Source organism: Misgurnus anguillicaudatus, chromosome 1 (assembly GCF_027580225.2).
Source record: "Misgurnus anguillicaudatus chromosome 1, ASM2758022v2, whole genome shotgun sequence".
Taxonomy (NCBI): domain Eukaryota; kingdom Metazoa; phylum Chordata; class Actinopteri; order Cypriniformes; family Cobitidae; genus Misgurnus; species Misgurnus anguillicaudatus.
The window spans coordinates 28,984,006-29,008,074 of record NC_073337.2 but is presented as its reverse complement, the minus strand read 5'-3'; the positions used below and the strand labels follow the sequence as shown (position 1 = coordinate 29,008,074).

Genomic DNA, 24,069 nt, shown 5'->3' with positions numbered 1-24,069 from the left:
GTAGCCATCTTGAAGTAACTGGTCCATGTGCTTGGTCACTCAAAATCAAACTTTATTAAAATTCTGTATGTGTGCTTAAACTGTTCTCAAAAAGTGTTGCGGAGGATGAGAACATCAGGCATGGACACATCATTTTCCTCATTTTTCTTCATTTTTATTATACATGAATATTCAGTAAAAAAAAATTCTGTCATCTAAAGTAGTCTAGCAAAACATCCATTTATTTTTTTTCTTAATATTTTTGTGTTAATTTGATTAAATTACAACATAACGGATGTTCAAACACAGCCGGACACATTGCGGTAATGAGAATTTCCCAGAAAATGAGATAAAATTTCCAATTATCAATTCTTATGTTGAAATCACACATTGTGCAAGGTAGAACACAGTATTGTGTTAATTCTGATGCTTTTTAATGTTACTATATTACACATTTTAAAGCTAAAATCATTAGTGCCGTGGTGTTTCAATGGTTTCGTGAGAATCACCCACATATTAACATATCAACAAGTAAAACAAAAAGGTTTTAAATAGACTATATCAAAAAGGTAGCCCATTAATTGTGGTAGCCCTTGCTCACAAAAAGGTTGGAGACTCGTGCTTTATCATGCATTATAGTTTTTCTAATAAACTGCTGTGTCATATAGGCTGAAATTAACGAGAAAAAGCTAAATCTGTGCGTGTGCTATATATGTATGGATGTGTCCAGGAATAAAAGGGAATTAGATTTTGCCCTCTGACTCTCTGTGGTACAGGAAAGAAGAGAGGGAGGGATTGTTGAAAAGGCAGAAGGCCAACGCGTGCGGCCACAGTCCGTGGAGAAACCTCTCAGACAGCGAGAGATAGAGAAATAAACACTCTGAGTACCATGGAGTTCAGATTAAACTCGATTCATGGATGTCTGCTGCTGCTGATGGGAACTGAGATCCTCTGGATGACTGCTGCAACATCACAGGTGAGAATCATACACCATGCATGCACCTAATATCAATTTAATGGGTATAAATTGTGAAAGAGTTATGAATAATGTGTAGCAATGGTGTATAGATTTGTACTATAATATGTATTTATTGACACAAGATGTCTGGCATTTCATACAGATGCATGTTTTTTTTTCTAGGTTAATCGCTCAAAAGCAAAACGATCTTTAGCTCTCTACTAGTTCACATATGTTTATGTATGGCAGGCAACAGGCTGGCACAGAAAAACAAACATGTAGTTTCTTCCTAAATGATGTTTGTATCCGTTTCCTCGGAAAATCGTCGTAATTACTCTTCTGTACTGTAGGTAAAATGTTATTGTCCAGTAAAGGAGCTGCTCTCTATATTTAATTACAGCATGTTTACTTTTCTGTGGTTAGAGTCTTAAACATCTGTGTGCTTGCTGTGACCCTTCAAGACACACAAACCAAAAACAATTCATCCATTCAAACTTCCCCCGTTAGTAGTTGGACATCCACTCGTTTTTGAAAATATTGCAGGGAAGTCAAGTCAGGTAAATCTCCTTGGAAAATCAGTGACGGGTGTTAAGATCCAGCGTGCTTTTCGACTATTGGTTTTTCAAGAAATTCAATGTTGTCATGAGGAAGCTCGGCAAGCAATAGACGTCATTTCACCGCCTATACACCTGATATAGTCCAGCTATGAGTAACCCACTTCTAGCCAAAATAAATGCAGAATGTACATATATAATGCTTTTCTAACATCATGTGTGTGTTTTGGTGTCTATCAGAACCGCTGCGATAAAATCATCCAGGTGGTGACAAAATCCGAATGTCATTCCTGCTCATTGTCATCTCTCATGAATTGTCCCAGTGGATACAACAAGAAGTCACCTGGGAAGAGCAACAAGGACTGCAGGTGATTTTGTGTGTGTGTTTACTTACACGTTAACAAGTTAACAGCAACCAATAGCCATCATTTACAGTAGGTTAACTAGACCCTATGAGTAACCCACATCTAAAACTTGAATTTGGTTTGAATGTGATTTTAACCAAAATAACATTATGTAAACAAAGTCAACGGCGATTACATGGTGTTTGGTTTCATTTAATAATTTATTTTATTTTATTATTTTTGGGGCTTATTCAATTTTCACGGACAGCCCAGATTTTGCCTTTTTAGTCTAGCTGCTTTCGCTGTGTTTTGGACGGCTATTGGGTGCTTTTAAACGTTAAATTGCTTGCTGGTTAATCCGCACATTCGAAACATTTATAAATAAATAAACTAATATATATATATTACTATTTAACATTTAAATTTGCACCAACATCCTAATGAAAGCTGAATTTCCTGAAAGGTTTTTTAAAGAGTTAGTATTAAGTGTTAAATTTTATATACACCAAACGCGAAGCATTGCTTTCCTCGGTCTAGATTATTTGTGGGATTTAACTTCGAATTTTCGCATGAGTTGAATATTTTCCACTTGCGCGAAGACGCGTTTGAGGCGAATAGCATCGCCCTACGTGAGTTTGCGTCTATTCGGGTCTTTCCATTGACTTTGTATGTAATCTACTCGCGCAAATCGTTAAATTCGCGTTTGGTGTGTACGCCCCATTAGATAATACCACTGGCTTAATGTAAAGTCAATGTTGAATTCTTTTGAATTTAATACTAAATCGCCAACTTTTGACATGTTAATATTGCCGTTATCCTTTCCGCGTGCTTAAACTAAGGTTATGCTATCTGATTTCAGAGACAATAATAATACAATCATCTGTCTTTTTGTATTTAGGTATTCAGTCACAGCCGCTATAAGTTTTCCAGGCTGTTCGTTTGTGTGTATTAAAGACACGGTGGAGCCTCAGTGCTGTCCTGGTTATTGGGGGAATGACTGCATTGGTAAGTTTGGTGTTTTCATTTTAAAAAATGAAGGAAGTTTCATTAATTTGTTGTGGTATTTTGTTTAAAAATAAAAATAATAATAATAAACTATGACATCAATAAGCTCTTGAAGCAGATGTAGATGGCTCAAAAGTGATCGTTAATGATTATTTTTCCATGTCCTTATCCGATTTTTACACATTTTAAATGGCATTTTGGTATTTCCTTTATTTTTGAGGAAGACAAGTGACACTGAGGGAATATTTTGATCGGAAGAGTTGTACAGGAACTACTCTCCGATGCGACCACTAACAAAGTTTAAAACACAAACAAGAGGAAGGAGAGTTACACCTGGGATCTAGTGAAAAATATATTATTCCGATCTTACTGGATAAACTGAAAATCTAGAGTAAAAAATAAACGGATATGTCCGTTTATCCAGCAGGATCTTTTGTGGTTCTTCGAGAACTCCTAAAGGATTTTTGTTTGATCCCAACAAGATCCTTTTCTTGCCAAATTATGATAGAAATTCCGCTGACATTCCTTTCGGAATTTTGTGACTAGGGATGTAAATCCTGTATATGTGGCCTTCCACAATAAAGGCACAGATGTTTAAGATGTGTACTCTTTCACTTTTAACATGTATGAATGTGTGATGATGGAAGGAAGTTTGTTAAACAAGAGATTTGCAGATTTCCTTCCCAACATGAGGGATATGGCAGTCCTGTACCGATGGACCATTGGAATGTGCTGACCAACAGGCACTGGATGTCTCATTTCCAGAACTTCCTTTGTATGTCAGCACATAAACAGACCCCACTATGAGTTAGCTGAGTCAAGCGCTTAAGTTACCGTCTGTTGTCTTTGGTCTGTTATCAGCAGAACTTCCTGCATTGTTTCTCAAGGGTTAAATGGTTTGACCCTTGAGTCAGTAAGACGGTCAGCATTATGAAAATGTAAAATCTGACACATGCGTAGTTTTCTTTGTCATGACCTGTGCTGAGATGTACGGTAAGGTTTTGCAGCTCCAAAATGGTGTAGGAGCTTGGATGGGGTGTTACTGGTTTAAGCTGGTTTTGCTGGGAATGCTTTGATCTTGTCAGGGATTTTGTCAGGACTGAGTGTTCAGACTAAGTGAGAATGACGGGAAGGAAAGGAAGAGTGAGGGTCAGTGAGGGTCTGTTTGAAGGGCAGAGAAACTCTGCTAACTCACATCCTCATCCAACCATGATCTGACAACTCAAATACACTGTCCTCAGATCAGCCTCAGACATCATATCAATCACACCAAATATCTGCTTTCAAAACACACTCTAGAAAACTTATTGAGCCCAGATCAGTCGAATCAAACATACAGACCTCAGATCAGTCTTAGCAAACACACTGACCTTACATCAGTCTTAGCAAACACACTGACCTTAGATCAGTCTTAGCAAACACACTGATCTTAGATAAATCACACAAAACCTCTGCTTTCAAATCAGACCCAACCAAACTCAATAACTTCAGATCAGTCTTAGTTGACATCAGTCTTAATCGGTCTTAGCTGACATCAGTCTTAGTTAGTCTTAGCTGACGTCAGTCTTAGTTGACGTTAGTCTTAGTTAGTTTTAGCTGAGGTCGGTCTTAGCTGAGGTCGGTCTTAGCTGACGTCAGTCTTAATTGGTCTAAGCTGACGTCAGTCTTAGTTAGTCTTAGCTGACGTCAGTCTTAGTTGACGTCAGTCTTAGTTAGTTTTAGCTGAGGTCGGTCTTAGCTGACGTCAGTCTTAATCGGTCTTAGCTGACGTCAATCTTAATCGGTCTTAGCTGACGTCAATCTTAATCGGTCTTAGCTGACGTCAGTCTTAGTTGGTCTTAGCTGACGTCAGTCTTAATCGGTCTTAGCTGACGTCAATCTTAATCGGTCTTAGCTGACGTCAATCTTAATCGGTCTTAGCTGACGTCTGTCTTAGTTAGTCTTAGCTGATGTTAGTCTTAGTCAGTCTTAGCTGACTTCAGTCTAAGTCGGTCTTAGCTGACATCAGTTTTAATCTGTCTTAGCTGATGACGGTCTTAGCTGACATCAGTCTTAATCGGTATTAGCTGGCATTGGTCTTAGCTGACGTCAGTCTTAGGTAGTCTTAGCTGACATCAGTCTTAGGTAGTCTTAGCTGACGACAGTGTTAATCGGTCTTAGCTGGCATTGGTCTTGGCTGACCTCAGTCTTAGGTAGTCTTAGCTGAAGTCAGTCTTAATCGGTCTTAGCTGGCATTGGTCTTAGCTGACTTCAGTCTTTGGTAGTCTTAGCTGACGTCAGTCTTAATCGGTCTTAGCTGGCATTGGTCTTAGCTGACGTCAGTCTTAGTTAGTCTTAGCTGACATCAGTCTTAGTCAGTCTTAGCTGACATCAGTCTTGTACAGTCTTAGCTGACGTCATGCTGAAGTCAGATCAGTCTGACCGAAGTTCTTATTTCAGATCAGTTTCACCAAACATACAGAACTTCTTATATTGGTTTACAGTAAAGGATGCTCATTGTAAAACTTAATTTAATAAAAAGTTTTAAAAATTCAATCTATGATTGACATCTTCAAGTTGTGAATCTGATTGGTTAAAATGTTTATATTTGTATTTTTATTTACTAGTTGAATTAAAAGTGTCCTTTTTTTCGAGCTTCCGTTTCATTTCCACATCTTTATCTCAACTATTTTCCTTCTTTAGAGTGTCCAGGATCAGCTGGGACTCCCTGCAGTAATAATGGCATGTGTTCTGATGGTATAGGTGGTAATGGAACATGCACATGTAAGGTAAGCACCCCACTTATTTTTCTGCTCTCTCAGACTTATGCACACTGTTACAGACCTCCCAATAAATCTCTCTTAATGAATTTGTAGCCAAACTTTGTGGGAACAGCTTGTGAGGACTGCAGAGAGAATTTATACGGACAAACATGCAGCAACGGTGAGAAGCCACCAAATTTTTGACAAAATCTGTCTTACTCCATACATTGTGCATCTTTAATCAGCATCAGAGTCAAAAACATGCTTTATTTTTTCATAGTGTGCCAATGCAAGCATGGCTTGTGTGACAGCGGAATAAAAGGCACAGGGCAGTGCACGTGTCTTTCTGGATACACAGGTGTAGACTGCAGCCGAGGTAAGATTTTTAGCCGAGGCTTTAAGTTTAATTGATATACACAGAGATTTAAATGAGAATGACAGATAAATTATTTTCTTTATCCAGAGCTCCCAGCCTGTGCTTCTTTACGATGTGGACCAAATGCTCGCTGCATCGAGGAAATTTCAACAGGCCAGCTTGTGTGCAAGTGCAAACCTGGTTATCAAGGCGATGGAGTCAGTTGTACATGTGAGTACTTCATATAAACCATAGGCAGAGTTTTGCATTTGTGCTTGGGGGGTACATACTTTCAGATTAGCGAGAGAGTGCGGCTTCATGGTTTTTAACTCTTTCGCCGCCATTGACGAGATAAAATTGGGTGTTTTTGAAGAAACCTTCCCTTATTTGAGAGGTGATAAAAAGAGAACTAGTGAAGGTAGGATGAAAAGTTTTTTTTTTTTTGAAAGCAGAGGGTCTGTTCTTTTATTTGCTATGTTGTTTGTTTATATATTTGAAGAAGAACATTTTCTGGAAGGCATTAAACTTTTGTGAAAATCATGAAAAATGCTGGCTGGCAACTTAAAAAAAAACGCTGGCAGGGAAAGAGTTAAATATGGTGTAAATTAATTAAAACTATTTTAGCCTTAAGTTACCTACAGTAGTGTACCCACATATATATTAAGATTAAACAAGTAAAGTATGAATTCTCTTATTTCTATTTCATTAATAGCGCAGACAAAATAATAATTGGCTATAGTCTGGGCGGGCAGTGCCTCCCCTGGCCCCCGCCTATGATTTAAACATGATTGGGTAATATATGGACAAACCCAATCGGTGGGTTAAAATCTACTGTACCTATACAACCCAAATGGCTCAGTTTTTTTAACTCATGGTTGGCTCAGATATGGGGACTTTTTTGGCCAGACAGCAGACAACTTCGGTGCAGATCCGGGCCAGAGTCGTCTGCTCTCTGGGCAAGAAAGGGAGGTTTATTTAAACCAGCAGTTGAGTTTGTCCATTTTTTACCCAAACAATCGAAGACCAGTGTAGTGTCTTGATCTACAGTGGTATTATTGATGATAAGATGTGAACATGTTGCTGTATTTCCTGTTGAAAGTTATTAAAGTGCTTGTCCCTTATTATTTTTTGATGCCGATGAACCATGATAACCTATTTGGTGGTACGAGGAGAATAAGCATTTGACACGCCAAAAATTTGTATAAACCCTCAAAATGGATTTCTTGGTTTCTGTCGCATTTTTCATGCAGCAATTAATCCCTGCTCAAGAGCCGTGTGCCATGCAAATGCAGCGTGTGAGCATACAGGACCAAACCAGCACGTCTGCACCTGCACAGAAGGCTACAGTGGTGATGGACGTGTCTGCATGCCAATCGATCCCTGCCAAACTAACTTGGGCAACTGTACATCGAGCTCTACACACTGCGTGTATGACGGCCCTGGAAAGGTGGGTGTATGTGTGTTAAAATATGCAAACCATTCAAATGCATTTTGTTTCCATCCCTCGTTGTAAATTTTTTCTGTCAAAGGCTCACTGTGAGTGTTTGGAGGGATTCGAGAAGTTTGTCAAAGGAAAGGGCTGCAGTATTAAAGATGTGTGCAAACCCGACTCCTGCCATAAACACGCCACCTGTACCACTGCAGAACCAGGAACAGTCGAGTAAGACTGTTGTTTTTTAATACTTTCTCACAGAATCACAAACGGCTCGTTTAGATTTTAACATTGACGTCTTTTTCCAGGTGTAAGTGTCGTGATGGTTTTATTGGGAATGGGAAGATATGCCTCGGTAATATAATCCAGCAGTTGCAAGAACTTAATTCAAAGCCAGGTGGGGAATGGACAGGTCAACTTTCCAGTGCCATAACACTTTTCGGTAAGTCAAATTCCTTTATCATTACTTGCACTAAGAAATTTGCATTCATGCATTTTATTTTAATGCGACTTACATTTCAGCAGTACAGTTTGTGTTGGATTGAACCTACAAACATTTGCTTTGCTAATGCAATGTTTTACCACTGAGCTACAGGATATTTTCATTTCACAAAGCATTAAAGATATAAACAGATTTTGGTCGGCACACCAAACCTCCCAAAGTATCAAAACATTTTTAACCATTATAAGTCCGTCGGGGTCAAAATGACCCCCAAGCCACTTTTCTTTAGTTAACAAATTTAAGTTTTATAATAGTTACTTATTTAATTATAGTTTTTGTGACTTTTCTAGATTATCTGTCAATTTAGAAAAAAATTACCAAAAGAGGCCCTTTGGGGTCAAAATTACCCTAATTGAAAATGAATGGGAAATGCAAAAACTTGGCATTTGTCAAAAAAAATCAATTCATCCAGAATAAATCTGAAAATTTCAACACAGAAAAGAAGGCCCGGTACTAGAGCACAATTGCAATATAGAAAATATATTTTCAATCACACATGCGCACAAACACATGTACACGCATTAACACACACACACACACACACACACACACTTACATTCAGTCAAACATGTAAAAACATTTCAAAATGCATCAAAAACTACAAAAACGTCTTCTATTTGAAATAATATTTATTTGAATGTCCTTTCTACTGTTTATATAAACATAAATGCACAAAATGTATCACTAAAGTAGTGATGTGAGCAGTTGCCTCATCCAGTGAAATGAATGGGTCTCTATGAGCCTCTGCTGGTCAAAATTATTTATTTCCTAAACTTCTTTTATGTTTTTTTCTAACCAGCAGATGGCCAACTTCAACACATAGCATCTAGATCAATATCTAAAAACAATTTAGATAATAATTTATGTTAATTTCTCATAAAAATTTGATATTTACATGCAAGCTAATGGTGTAGTTGAGAAATTTAGTGGTAAACAGGTATAAAAGTACTTCATATCTCCCAAAACACAGCATTAATGTATAGATGGAAAGTAGACAAAAACAATGATATATTATTTGTGTCATTAAAATGTATATATATTTATATATATATGTGTGTGTGTGTGTGTGTGTGTGAGGGTTAATGATAGACTATAATTATTATTTTATTTTATTTTATCACTTTTTTTGGTCGAACACCCATTTAACGTCGATGTGCATGCTTTTATTTTGTTTTTGGTGAATTAACAAAGCATACATGTACATCACTTTTCACGTATGCAGACCATAGACTGTAAAAATATGGATGTAGTGTCCGTGATGTCACTCGCAGGTTTGTGAAGAGCTTTTTTAAAGAAGCAGTTGGCGGGACCTGCCGTCGCCATCTTGGCATCGCGTCACCGAAAAGTGGGTTAAGTGGGTAAGGAGGCGGGAGGTGGGTGAAGCTGAAGGGGCTGGTGCTGAAACTCAGTTAAGCCTGCCTAACATGACGGTAGAGACAGCAGTGGCAGTTCACCCATCACTCGAGTGGCCACGCCCTTTATTATGCAGAACTTTAACTCTTTTAAGTTATCTTGTCAATTAAGAGAAAACGCTTCCCTGCCACTGACGAGTATGTTCGGCTTTTTGGAATACTGCTATGTGCACTTCCGCAACTTATAAAACGTGTCCGTGTGTGTGTGTTTTGAGGATCAATCTGAATCTAATCTTTTACAAAAGTCCTTAATTATCTCAGCTTTTTGCTCAAAATTTGGAGACAGCCTCTAGTGGACAGTCAATGAATTGCAGTTTAAGTCACAATTCAACCAATGGTTGACTCTTCTGTATCTTTCATGTTGTTTCAGATAAAACCATGTCATGGCCTCTGTCCTCCCAAGGACCGTTTACCGTGTTTGTGCCGGTGAACAAGGCTTTTAAAGGCACATCTGTAAGTGGGGCAACACAAACACATCCACACAAACATAAACCCACATATTAACAACACTTTTCCCTTCCAGGTAAAAACCCTGCTGGTCGATGAGTCGAAAGCGCAATATCTCGTTAAGCTGCACATGGTGGCAGGAGAGGTGAACTTTGAATCTCTGAAGAAGGGAATCCTATACTACACTTTAACTGGCAAGGCTGGCGAATCCCTGACAGATGTATGTGATTACATTTGCAGATGCAGGATACAACATCAGAATCATCATGAGCTTAGTTTCTGAAATATCCAAAGCCTGTTTATGTTTCAGATTCTGTTTGAAATTTAACACTTTTATTTCGAAGGTCAAGCAGATCAAAATCCGTCTCTACGGAAGTCGTAAGAAAGCGGCGGTTGTGGAGCCAGACATCTTTGCCTCCAATGGAATTATACATTTGGTTGATAAATTAATGGATGCCGTCCCTTCTACTGTAATAGGCGAACAAGAGGTTTGTGAAGATGAAGATGTGAAGATAAAAATTGAGGTTGTTTATAGGTAACTTTGTTTTTTGTTTTTAGGGCGACCTGTTTGAGATTCTCTCAAAAAATGGAAAGTTCTCTCAGTTTAAGTCTCTGCTTGAGGTAAACAAAAATCAGAAATGAAAGGGATAGTTCACAGAAAAATGTATATTCCCATACAGCAAAAATGTATATATATTTTCAAATGTATACAAAAATCGGCAAATATATATATATATACTGAAATATATTTTGAAATAAGTTTACAAAAATGCATTTTTCATCAATATATTTTTTTGGCTTTTTTTGTGTGTTTTCACTTTAAAAATGACTGGGTTAATTTTGACCCATAATAGGTAAATATTGGACAGAACCCACCACTGAGTTAAAATTTAACCAAACTGCTGGTTGCATAACAATAACCCAACATTGAGTATTTTTACCCCAGCATTTGTCCTGTCCAATATTTATCCATTATGGGTCAAAAAATAACCCAGACATTTTTAAAGTGTTGAAATATTTTTTATAAGTTGCACTGGAAGAAAAACGTTTTACAAGCCTGTAAACATAACAGGTTTTAAAAAATTAAAACTGCAAAAATATACTTTATATTTTTAAACAAACTTTTATATTTTGGCCAGGAGAAAGATATTTTTTGCCGTATGGATTGTAAAATTAGAAATCTATTTATTGACCCTAAAATACGTTTGAAATGTTAATTATTAAAGGTTAAAACTAAATATATTTTCAAATTCAAAAATATATTCAATTAAGCTTTACTTTCTACACAATGTATTTAATTAGAATATATTTAAATATACATATTTTTTGATCAAAGAAATGTTTTTGGTTCATTTACTAACCCTTGTGTAGTTGCAAACCTGTATAATAACACAAATGAAGATATTCTAAAGAACGTTTGTGACAAAACAGATCTGAGGCCCCATTCACTTACACAGTAGGAAAAAATTATACTAGGGAAGTGAATGGTGCCCCAGATCTGTTTGATTCAGATCATGGGCAAATATTTCTAACGTGGCCATAGTAAGCATGCTATGTGCCATCCTTTAATTTCAAATACATGAATCAGTCCATTCAAATGATTTAAAATCCTAAAATAGATTTTTGTGTTTCTCAGAAAACCGACATGGCATCTGATTTAAAAGGATCGGGACCCTTTACTCTGTTTGCTCCCACAAATACTGCATTTACCTCACTGAAGGCTGGCTATTTAGACTTCCTTACATCTGAAGAGGTGCAATAAATATACCATTTAGTTTTTATAAATTGCATTCTCTTTGTGCATCATGTAGATTTTGTTTTTTATTTCTCCCACTTTAGGGTAAGACAAAACTATCTGAACTATTGCGCAATCACTTGTCGTATTCCAAGGTTTGTGTGTGTGTGTGTGTTTCACATCTCATGTTTGTGTGGATATGTTTGTTATATCTTAATCATTGACTATATCTTATCTTTTATATGATGCATACATCTGTACACAGTTGGATGCCAGCTTCATCGCGTCAAACTCTGATGCTGTGAGCGTGGCCAACCAGGTCCTGACTTTTAACGTAACTGCTGCTGTGAGTACTTTTAGTTTATTATATTGAACTGATATAGAGCGATGAATAAAACCTTTTCAAGAGCCAAGCATAGAGGTCTGAGATGACAATTTTGCATGCACTGAATGATTTTTACAACCATTGTGCTGTATTCAATCAAATTGCAGTTTCTTCAAAGTATGTCATTGAATTAATTTCTGATTGTGAACACATACAGGGCCAAATGCTGGTGAATGGCCACTTATTACTGGAACTGGATGTTGTGGCACATAATGGTTATCTCCAGTCAGTGGAGGGGCTTCTGATTCCCGCATCCATAGAGCCCATCCTACCACATCGCTGTGACATCACAGAAAATAATGTTTATAAGGTAAGACCTCCACTTTCACAAAAAACACAGAACTGATTCGGTCCTTTTCTAAAGCTGTAGTTTGGTCTTTCAAACAAGGACAGACTTTCTCTTGTTAGTGTGCTATAAGTGTTTGTATTAACTCTATTTGTTACAGGGTCTATGTATTAGCTGTACGCGTCCCTCCAAATATGCTTGTCCTACTGGTGAACCAATGGTGAGAGTGTTTAATAAATCTTGTTAAGCAAAATCTAAATATATTTGCACTATTTAAATATTATATTTTAATGCAATCATTGCATTGCATTGCATTACATTTTCATATTGCATTGCATTGCATTTTCATATTATAATTGCATTGCATTGCGTTTTCATATTACATTTCATTGCATTTTCATATTATGATCGCATTGCATTGCATTTTCACATTACATTGCATTGCATTTTCATATTACATTACATTGCATTTTCATATTGCATTGCATTGCGTTTTCACATTACATTGCATTGCATTTTCATATTACATTACATTGCATTTTCATATTACATTGCATTGCATTTTCATATTGCATTGCATTGCATTTTCATATTATGATTGCATTGCATTGCGTTTTCATATTACATTTCATTGCATTTTCATATTACATTTCATTGCATTTTCATATTATGATCGCATTGCATTGCATTTTCATATTACATTGCATTGCATTTTCATATTACATTGCATTACATTTTCATATTGCATTGCATTGCATTTTCATATTATGATTGCATTGCATTGCATTTTCATATTACATTTCATTGCATTTTCATATTATGATCGCATTGCATTGCGTTTTCACATTACATTGCATTGCATTTTCATATTACATTACATTGCATTTTCATATTGCATTGCATTGCGTTTTCACATTACATTGCATTGCATTTTCATATTACATTACATTGCATTTTCATATTACATTGCATTGCATTTTCATATTACATTGCATTGCATTGCATTTTTATATTACATTTCATTGCGTTTTCATATTACATTTCATTGCATTTTCATATTATGATCGCATTGCATTGCATTTTCATATTGCATTGCATTGCATTTTCATATTACATTGCATTGCATTTTCATATTACATTGCATTACATTTTCATATTGCATTGCATTGCATTTTCATATTATGATTGCATTGCATTGCGTTTTCATATTACATTTCATTGCATTTTCATATTATGATCGCATTGCATTGCGTTTTCACATTACATTGCATTGCATTTTCATATTACATTACATTGCATTTTCATATTGCATTGCATTGCGTTTTCACATTACATTGCATTACATTTTCATATTACATTACATTGCATTTTCATATTGCATTGCATTGCATTGCATTTTTATATTACATTTCATTGCGTTTTCATATTACATTTCATTGCATTTTCATATTATGATCACATTGCATTGCATTTTCATATTGCATTGCATTGCATTTTCATATTGTATTTCATTGCGTTTTCACATTACATTGCATTGCATTGCATTTTCATATTGTATTTCATTGCATTTTCATATTATGATCGCATTGCATTGCATTTTCATATTGCATTGCATTGCATTTTCATATTGCATTGCATTGCGTTTTCACATTACATTGCATTGCATTTTCATATTACATTGCATTGCGTTTTCATATTACATTTCATTGCATTTTCATATTGCATTGCATTGCATTTTCATATTACATTGCATTGCATTTTTATATTACATTTCATTGCGTTTTCATATTACATTTCATTGCATTTTCATATTGCATTGCATTGCATTTTCATATTACATTGCATTGCATTGCATTTTTATATTACATTTCATTGCGTTTTCATATTACATTTCATTGCATTTTCATATTGCATTGCATTGCATTTTCATATTGCATTGCATTGCGTTTTCACATTACATTGCATTGCATTTTCATATTACATTGCATTGCATTGCATTTTTATATTACATTTCATTGCGTTTTCATATTACATTTCATTGCATTTTCATATTGCATTGCATTGCTTTGCAACACCAGTTGTTTTTAAACAGTACATTACAGATCTAAAGAAAATTGTAAACAGCAAAAATGATTTTTTTCCCGTTTTGTTTTTGTCACCACATTGCTTTCTTCTTAACAGAATACAACCCTGAAAAACTGTGCGTATAGGATAAGACGACCATATGTCCCTGGTCTACCAGATATACCATTGCTCACCGCTGGCTGTTCTTACTTCTGCAATGAAACAAAGACGGTGAGTATCAGTTTCAACAATGTCAAAACTCAGTCAGAGCCTATAAATAAAGTCTTCATTTGCTGTCTGTGCCATTTAGACCCGTCTCTGCTGCAAGGGTTTTTTCGGACCAGACTGTTCCCCATGCCCAGGTGGTTATATTGCCCCCTGTTCTTCTCATGGCAAGGTAAACCCGTCACGCACAATTGCTTCATTTCAAAACCTATTGAAATTTTTTTTGGATGCACTGTATGCTTCACAAAGGAGCAATATGCTGAGTAAAAAATAAGTCAATTTCCTTTTTTACAGAAAAAAGTGTTCATTAAATTTTTTTATTTTTATTTTAGCCAGTATTTCCCAGGTTTGTGTATTTTTATGCTTACTAAAGAAAAGCAGCTCACTAATGCTGTGTGCACACCACCAGCGGCTTTGTCACCGTGTCTCACATCTTTTTCACTGAGGTTGTGAGGAGGCGTTCTTAATTCTGGTTGTCCTCTCCGTAAATGATCAATATTTTAATAAAAAAAACATTAAATTATACAAAAAGGTAGTGCTTTTGGTTAGTAGCCTTATTTTTTTAGGTTTAATTACACAGCATTCATGATAAATTAATGTATTTCATAAAATGTCATAAAACTGGGGCCCCCCTGGAACCATCTCGCGGCCCCCCAGTTTGAAAACCACTGAATTAGATAGCATTACTATGCTGAATAGACACTGGTTTAATCTGCACCGGAGCTGCCGACTTCGGCCCGGATCTGCCGTAGAGTTTATTGCCAGCCGCTGGTGCCGTGCACATCTTAAGTTACAGAAAAGAGCAAAATCCGTTTTCCATCATTGTGGTTATAAAATCATGACCATGTCTTTACTTTGTAGTGTTTTGAGGGCATGGATGGAAACGGCACATGCCAATGCGAGCCCAATTTCAAAGGCTCGCGCTGCCAGTACTGTGCCAACCCTAACAAATACGGCCTGTCTTGTGACAAAAGTATGAATTCATTTTTCCTCTTTGAAATGTGAATTGAAATGTATTTTATCAGGTTAGTAACACACTTATCTTCTCGCCCCTCCCTAACTCCAGCCTGTGGATGCATACATGGTGTCTGTGATAATCGTCCGGAGGCCAGCGGTAAATGTAAGGAGGGTTCTTGTATAGACGGATATACTGGAGAGTTCTGTGAACAGCAAACCCGGCCGTGTGGACCCAACCAGCCGTGCCACGCCCATGCGGACTGCGTATCCAATAATGGAGCCTTTGCGTAAGTGTTTCACCTTCATCCATATAAATCTTTCATGTCGTGATATACGATCTGACGTGTCGGTGTTGTTTTCTATTAGATGCGTGTGTAAACCTGGTTTTAAAGGTGATGGTTTCATGTGCGTGGAGAAAGATCCCTGTGCTTTGCCGTATCGTGGAGGCTGCAGTGTCAATGTAAGTCAGATGCATGTGTGTGTGTTTGTGTTGTGATGATGTTACTGTATCTCTCATGTTAATTCTTGATCCTCAGGCCAAATGCATAAAGACGGGTCTGGGCACACATACGTGCCAGTGTCTGAGCGGGTGGAGAGAGGATGGAGACGAGTGTCAGCCCATCAATAACTGTCTGGATCCATCCAGAGGACGGTGTCACCCAAACGCTACCTGCATCTATGTGGGCCCAGGACAGGTGAGAGAGACTCAAACATTCATCTGTTTGCCATCCTTTCATTCATTCATCTTCCCATTCATATATCAATTCAATTATTCCTTAATCTATTCATCCATACATTCATCCATTCATTCAATGTTTGTCTTTGTCTGGCCATAAATATATCCATCCATCCATCTATCAGTGATTTCATGAATGATCCATTCATTAATCTTTGTGTCTGTGTGGTCATAAAAAATAATATGGCGAATGAACGAATGCTGTGGATATATTTATGTATTCATCCATCCATTTAGTTTTCTGTCTATCCATCCATTCATCTAATTTTCTGTTCATCAATCCATTTACTTTTCTGTTCATTTATTCATCCATCCATCAATCTTATTTGTTCATCCATCCATTTGTCTAATTTTCTGTTCATCCATCCATCCCAATTTTCTATCCATCCATCCATCATTCATACAATTTTCTGTTCATTCATCCATCCATCAATCTTATTTGTTCATCCATCCATCTATCCAATTATCTGTTCATAATCAACCATCCAATAATCATCCATTCCAAATTTCTGTTCATCCATCCAACAATCCATTCATAACATTTTCCGTCCGTCCGCCCTGTTTCTGTTCATCCACCCATCCATCCCAATTTTATGTTCATCCATCCCAATTTTCTGTTCATCCATCCATCATTCATCAAATTTTCTGTTCATCCATCCGTCTTTCAAATTTTTTGTTCATCTATTCCTTTATCCAATTTTCTGTTCATTTATTCATCCATCCATCCATGCATCCAATTTTCTGTTCATCCATCCAATTAACCATTCATAAAATGTTCTGTCGGTTTGTCCATCCATCCTGTTTCTATTCATCCAACCATCCATCCTAATTTTCTGTTCATCCATCCATCCCAATTTTCTTTCCATCCATCCATCCATCCATCTATCCAATTATCTGTTCATCCATCCAACAATCCATTCATAACATTTTCCGTCCGTCCGCACTGTTTCTGTTCATCCACCCATCCATCCCAATTTTATGTTCATCCATCCATCATTCATCAAATTTTCTGTTCATACATCCGTCTATCAATTTTTTTGTTTATCTATTCCTTTATCCAATTTTCTGTTCATTTATTCATTCATCCATCCATCCATCCATCCATGCATCCAATTTTCTGTTCATCCATCCAATCAACCATTCATAAAATGTTCTGTCGGTTTGTTCATCCATCCATTCATCCAATTTTCTGTTCATTTGTTGACCTATCTTTGTATCTATGTGGTCAAAAATATATCCGCAATATTCATTCATTCAGTTCATGATTCTATACTATTAGTATATCCTCAACATGTAGCCATTTCTTTTTTCATCTATCCATTTTTCATCTATTTCATTTGATTATTATATTTCTGATCCTATAATATCCCTTCATCCATCCACTAAGTTAGTAATTCTTTGACATTTGTCACCAGAGTGACTGTGCTTGTAAAAACGGTTACCACGGCAATGGAAACGAATGTGAAGCCATCAATCAGTGCGTGCAAGAGAAGGGTGGATGTCATTACCTGGTAAACACCTGCACACACACTTTAACACACAGATGTGCACGTATGCATTCACATCAGATGCGTTCAGTCATTTGTTTATGATTCTTGTAGGCCACCTGTCAGTTCCGGGATCAGGATGGATGGCAGTGTGTTTGTGAGGACGATTATATCGGTGATGGAAACATCTGTTATGGATCTCTTCAACAGGTATATATGAGATTTTCTAATGAGATTATACAGAGTTACGGACCAACCAACTAAATACAAACTATGATTTTACTGTAAAGGGCATTATTATAAAGTTTGCTGTCTTTGTAGGAGGTGACAACAAACCCCGAACTCCAAGAATTTAACAAATGGCTCACCGTAAGTTCAACTTTGAATCATTGAAGTATATTTAATGATTACTATTTAATCATATTTATATATTCATTTTAATGTAATAATCTTTTTTCATAGCAAGCAGATCTTTCTGACCTGCTATCAGATGCTGCGAATTTGACTCTTTTTGTACCATCGGCTCAAGCGATAGAAAAGATGAGTCAAGATGACCAAGACTTCTGGCTGTCCCGCAGTAACCTTCCAAGTCTTATTAAGTAAGAACATTTATTAATAAACTTTGAAGAAAATGTAACAGCTAAATGATAGTGTATATGTAGTTTAACCTATGCTGGTTTGTTTTAACCCATTGTTGGCTCATACATAAAAATTTAACCCAATGCTTGGTTAGTCACGTTTTGACCCAACCTAGAATTTTTTAAGGTTTTCATGTTGTTCACTCTTTGTATTTGTGTTCTCACAGATATCACATTGTTCCTGGGATATTTCGAGTGAGCGATCTTCGTACCACCCCTTCCCCAAAACTGACTTCTCTTTTAAAAATAACACTCGCTGTTTCTTCAACCAATGACGTGAGTGCACCAATTAATAATTCATTTCCAGTGTATTTACTTGAACCTAATATCTACGACGGTGTTAACTTGCATAATGATCTATATTAAAGTATCAATTTTCTTTCTTTCTCGATTCAGAGCACTACTGTTGCTGGAGGAAAAATCATTTATGGAGATATGCCAGCAAAGAACGGCCTTATTCATCTTATTGACACAGTATGACTCTTACAGTATCATTGTTGTCTTACATTAAAATACTAAGAGGTTCAAATATATCACCGTTGGTCTCTTTCAGGTTCTGATCTCTGAACGACAGCTGAGCAAGGGTTTACTGGAGGTACTGAACCACAGATCTGATCTCTCGCTCTACCGCAATGCTCTTATTGTAAGTATCTGATCTCTGATGTTATATGTATTCATTTGGGAATGAGGGCAGATTCATAGTTTGAGACCACAAGGATAAATATTTATTGCTCTTTTATAGCTCAGAGATTTGATGGAGTGCTCTGTTGTGTTTCATTATCATCTCAGATGTATGTGTAAAGTTGCTAAGGAGAAATAGGAATAGAAACAAATATTGCTAAAACACATTTAAAGGGATAGTTCACCCAAAAATGAAATGCATAAATTACTTTGTTCTGCTGAGAACAGATCTGGGGCACCATTCACTTCTATAGTAGAGGAGAACCAGGGCAAAAGTCACGCGGGATGAAAGTAACAAAGCGATTGCCCTGATAACATTTGCATCTCAAACTATGACAGCATCTTAAGTGCACAATCCTTGACAGAGCTGACAAATATCGCGTTATTTACTCACCAGATCCAGAAAGGTGTTTTCAACCATGATAAGTAAAGTACTGATTAATCTACAGGTTATTTAGTGCTCTAACACATCCTAAAGTTTGACATCTCTGAGTTTTTCAAAATAAAAGTAAATCGGGTTAAAGGTGAAGAGATCCTGTCGGGGTCGAAGGTAACACTTGTCTCTTTTGTCCCGCTGCTAATACTGTTAGATATGTTGAACATTGATATTATTCTATTTTGATTTAATTTTATTTTCTTATTGTGTTCAAACTGTTGAATTTTTTTTTATTCTCAACAATTTAAGTTTGTACTGTTGGTTGCTTTGAAACATTTGATAAAAGTGAAATGTAATTTCACTTTTTTTTTGTTAGATAAATTACAAAATGTATCTATCCATCCAAGTTTGCAGTTACATATTAACGAGGTCAAAGTCATGTATATTTAATAAAAACAAAAGTAACACAAACTGTTCATTAAGAACAAATGAAGATAGGATGAAACGTTTTTTGTTGTTGTTGTTCTTTCATTTGCAATAAATATATGTTTATATATTTAAAGAAAAACATTTTTCTGGAATGCATTAAACTTTTGTGAAAATTAATTTTTTTTCTGAAAAATTGTACTTTCGCCCCTGCTCTCCCCTACTGCATTACTTTATCCCACTATGGAAATCATTGGTGCCCCAGATCTGCTGGTTTACAAAGATTTTTCAGTGTTCGGCAGAACAAAGATATTTATACATGTATTGAGTAAATGATGGCAGAATTTTTATTTTTGGGTGAACTATCTCTTTAAAACTTTCCCCGCCATTGACGAGTAAACTCATCAATTAAGAGAAAACGTTTCCCTGGCAATGACGAGTTTTTCCGGCAATCCATATTTCCTCTATTATCCACCAGATGGCCCAACTTATAAAACCTGGAAACAACCACTTACATTGAGAGGTGATAAAAAGAGAACAAATGAATATAGGATGAAAGTTTTTTTCCTTTCATTTGTTATATTGTTTATATAGTTAAAGAAGAACATTTTCTTGAAAGCATTAAACTTTTGTGAAAATCATAAAAAAATGCTGCCGCTGGTTGGCAACTTAAAATAAATGCTGGCGGGGAAAGAGTTCAAAGTAAGAAGCTGTAAAATTAATGTAAAATGCATTTGGGTAAATCTGATGTAAAATGTTTAAGTTCAAATTGAAATCTTTAATCGTATTTTTTGATAGCAAACTTGGCAAATCTGAGCTCAGTTTATGAGTTTGTTGAGGTCTCTTTTTAAACTCTAATAGAGACATTTGTGAGATTTTTGGGTGTTTTTATCTGGATAAATATCTGTGAGCAAATTTATTCTCAATTAAATCTCATTTACGTCTAGGAAAAACAAATGCGATATTAAAGAGATCTCATCTGAGATTTTTCTGTCCTGTAGGTTGTTTTACAACATCTAAAAATTCTTAAATTAAGATGCTTTTTTTAATTTAGACCAAAAATATAAATTTAAATGATTTTGTGCATAAAATAAGCAAAAAAAAAAAAAAATCAGCCAATTGGGTAAGCAAAAAAATCTTGAATATTTTTTTAAACACAAAATTAAAAAAAATCAAGAACAATTCTATCCAATAGCAGATTTTTTTTTTGCTTGTTTTATGCACAAAATCACTCAAATTTGATATTTCTGGTCTAAAACCTAGACCCATTTTCCCGGGTAGTCTTGCTCATCAAGAAAATACATCTTAATTTAAGAATTTTTTGATATTTAAAAAAAAAAAAAAACAAGACAAAAATACTAAGATTTTTTTCTTGAAAATCATTTATTGCCGTGCAAAGAATCAGTTGCGTTTTTGAATTGTGTCCCTTTGTGTTTATTTTTTAGACACACAACTTGACTGATACATTGGAGGAGTCCACTGGATTTACCATTTTTGCCCCAACAGACAGCGTGATCCAAGAATACCTCAGGAGAACGGGGAAGGAGATGCTGGTACACAAACACTTGACGCACAACACTATGTATTGTAACAGTATTGCATGTATGTGATGCTGATTTCGAGTGCATGCTTGTTTCTAGGATTCAAATGTGACCCAGTATCACATCATTGTGAATGAAACCATAAGAGCAGAAGAGCTGGTGGATGGACTTTATAAAGATACTATGTTAGGCTTCTCTTATCAGCTGGGAATTTTCCACCAAGATAACAAGGTAAGCTCTTGTTACTGCTATGATAATGCTCAAATAGTTTAGGTATCTAATCATAAATGTTGATAATCTCTCTTATCTTTCTCATTAGCTGTTTGTGAATAACGCTGAGGTGAACCTAACAAACATAGAGTGCAATAAAGGAGTGATCCACGTGGTGTCTGCTGTTCTGAACATCCCAAACAATCGCTGTGACAAAGCTTCCACTACAATTATGCCGGTAAAATATGTCAACTAACAATGAATAGTCCACCAAAAAATGACAATTCTGTCATCATTTATTTTACCCTAAAGTTGTTACAAACCTGTAAAATTTATTTGTCAATGTTTGTAATCAAGCAGATTTGGGGCACTATTGACTTCCATAGTATTATTATAGTATAAGTCAATGGCTTGATTTGCTTGGTTTACTACCTTTGTATTCAGCAGAACAAAGACATTTATACAAGTTTGGAACAACTTCATGGTGCCAAGGAGGATTAGGGTCAAGCTAAAATAAAATAATGAAAACATCTCGAGATTAAAGTCATTATAATGCAAGATTAGTAGTTTTTCGCAGACAAAGTCAAAATTAAAAAAAATTGAGAATAAAGTCAAAATTCTCAATATGTTATGACTTTATTCTTGTTATATATTGACTTTATTCTCGAAATTTTACGACTTTATTCTCAAAATGTTATGACTGTATTCTCGTTATATATTGACTTTATTCTCGATATTTTACAACTTTATTCTCAACATGTTACAACTTTATTCTCAACATGTTACAACTTTATTCTCAAAATTTTATGACTTTATTCTCGTTATATATTGAGTTTATTCTCGAAATATTATGACTTTATTCTTCAAATTTTATGTCTTTATTCTGAAAATTTTACAACTTTATTTTTGTTATATATTGACTTTATTCTCGAAATTTTATGACTTTATTCTTAAAATTTTACGCATTTATTTTCAAAATGTTATGACTTTATTCTCGTTATATATAGACTTTATTCTCAAAATGTTATGTCTTTATTCTCAAAATTTTACGACTTTATTTTTGTCATATATTGACTTTATTCTCAAAATTTTATGACTTTATTCTTGTTATATATTGACTTCATTCTCAAAATTTTACAACTTTATTCTCTTTATATTTTGAATTTATTCTTGAAATTTAACGACTTTATTCTTATTATATATTGACTTTATTCTCAAAGTTTTATGTCTTTTTTCGCAAAATTTGACAACTTTATTTTTGATATATATTGACTTTATTCTTGAAATTTTATGACTTTTTTCTTAAAATTTTACGAATTTATTCTCGAAATTTTATGACTTTATTCTCATTATATATTGACTTTATTCTCAAAATGTTATGTCTTTATTCTCAAAAGTTTACGACTTTATTTTTGTCATATATTGACTTTATTCTAGAAATTGTACAACTTTATTCTCGTTATATATTGACTTTATTCTCGAAATTTTATGACTTTATTCTTGTTATATATTGACTTTATTCACTAAATTTTGCAACTTTATTCTCTTCAAATTTTACGACTTTATTCTCATTATAGATTGAGTTTATTCTTAAAATGTAAAAAACTTTATTCTTGTTATATATTGACTTCATTCTCAAAATTTTACAACTTTATTTTCGTTATATATTGAATTTATTCTTGAAATTTTATGACTTTATTCTTAAAATTTTACGAATTTATTCTCGAAATTTTACAACTTTATTCTTGTTATATATTGACTTTTTTTTTCGAAATGTTACAACTTTATTCTCAAAATTTTACGACTTTATTCTCATTATATGTTGACTTTATTCCTAAAATTGTAAATCTTTATTCTTAAAATTTTACGAATTTATTCTCGCAATTTTATAACTATATCCTCGTTATATATTGACCTTATTCTCGAAATGTTACGACTTTATTCTCAAAATTTTACAACTTTATTCTCGCAATTTTATGACTTTATTCTCGTTATATATTGACTTAATTTTCAAAATTTTATGCCTTTGTTCTCAAAATGTTTTGACTTTATTTTTGTCATATATTGACTTTATTCTCGAAATTTTACAACTTTATTCTTGTTATATATTGAATTTATTCTCAAAATTCTACCACTTTATTCTCAAAATTTTACGAATTTATTCTAGAAATGTTATGACTTTATTCTTTAAATTGTATTTCTTTATTCTCAAAATTGTACAACTTTATTTTGTTATATATTGACTTTATTCTTAAAATTGTACGAATTTATTTTCGAAATTGTATGACTTTATTCTCGTTATATTTTGACTTTATTCTCAAAATGTTTTCTTTATTCTCAAAATTTTATTTTACAACTTTATTTTTGTTATATATTGACTTTATTCTCGAAATTTTATTTATTTTGACTTTTCACTGGAAAAACTACTAGTTAAATCCTGCATTAAAATGACTTTAATCTCGAGATGGTTTTATTTTAGCTTGGCCCTAATCCTCCTTGGCATGAGGGTGATGAGTAAATGATGACAAAATAAAAAAGCTGTAAATTCTGTCATCATTCACTTGCCTTCGTCCTTCCAAACCCAAATGCCTTT

The 24,069-nt window shown here is 34.9% G+C and overlaps 1 protein-coding gene across 1 annotated transcript in view; it reads left to right on the top strand.

Annotated features, from left to right (window-relative positions):
• Window positions 1-763: 763 nt before the first annotated feature.
• stab2 (stabilin 2) overlaps window positions 764-24,069 on the top strand; it is a 41,234-nt gene continuing 17,928 nt past the window's right edge. The window contains exons 1-35 of the mRNA XM_055190649.2: window positions 764-955; window positions 1,732-1,859; window positions 2,734-2,840; window positions 5,523-5,608; window positions 5,696-5,762; window positions 5,862-5,957; window positions 6,045-6,167; window positions 7,187-7,383; window positions 7,466-7,596; window positions 7,677-7,810; window positions 9,653-9,735; window positions 9,806-9,949; window positions 10,074-10,217; window positions 10,288-10,350; window positions 11,366-11,482; window positions 11,569-11,619; window positions 11,730-11,810; window positions 12,007-12,159; window positions 12,296-12,355; window positions 14,317-14,430; window positions 14,510-14,596; window positions 15,286-15,397; window positions 15,491-15,668; window positions 15,748-15,841; window positions 15,918-16,076; window positions 17,533-17,628; window positions 17,719-17,814; window positions 17,926-17,973; window positions 18,067-18,203; window positions 18,410-18,518; window positions 18,639-18,716; window positions 18,796-18,885; window positions 21,171-21,278; window positions 21,366-21,497; window positions 21,586-21,714. Of these exons, the coding sequence (XP_055046624.2) occupies window positions 869-955; window positions 1,732-1,859; window positions 2,734-2,840; window positions 5,523-5,608; window positions 5,696-5,762; window positions 5,862-5,957; window positions 6,045-6,167; window positions 7,187-7,383; window positions 7,466-7,596; window positions 7,677-7,810; window positions 9,653-9,735; window positions 9,806-9,949; window positions 10,074-10,217; window positions 10,288-10,350; window positions 11,366-11,482; window positions 11,569-11,619; window positions 11,730-11,810; window positions 12,007-12,159; window positions 12,296-12,355; window positions 14,317-14,430; window positions 14,510-14,596; window positions 15,286-15,397; window positions 15,491-15,668; window positions 15,748-15,841; window positions 15,918-16,076; window positions 17,533-17,628; window positions 17,719-17,814; window positions 17,926-17,973; window positions 18,067-18,203; window positions 18,410-18,518; window positions 18,639-18,716; window positions 18,796-18,885; window positions 21,171-21,278; window positions 21,366-21,497; window positions 21,586-21,714 (3,819 nt within the window). The 5' untranslated portion in view covers window positions 764-868. The remainder of the gene's footprint in view (window positions 956-1,731; window positions 1,860-2,733; window positions 2,841-5,522; window positions 5,609-5,695; window positions 5,763-5,861; window positions 5,958-6,044; window positions 6,168-7,186; window positions 7,384-7,465; window positions 7,597-7,676; window positions 7,811-9,652; window positions 9,736-9,805; window positions 9,950-10,073; window positions 10,218-10,287; window positions 10,351-11,365; window positions 11,483-11,568; window positions 11,620-11,729; window positions 11,811-12,006; window positions 12,160-12,295; window positions 12,356-14,316; window positions 14,431-14,509; window positions 14,597-15,285; window positions 15,398-15,490; window positions 15,669-15,747; window positions 15,842-15,917; window positions 16,077-17,532; window positions 17,629-17,718; window positions 17,815-17,925; window positions 17,974-18,066; window positions 18,204-18,409; window positions 18,519-18,638; window positions 18,717-18,795; window positions 18,886-21,170; window positions 21,279-21,365; window positions 21,498-21,585; window positions 21,715-24,069) is intronic.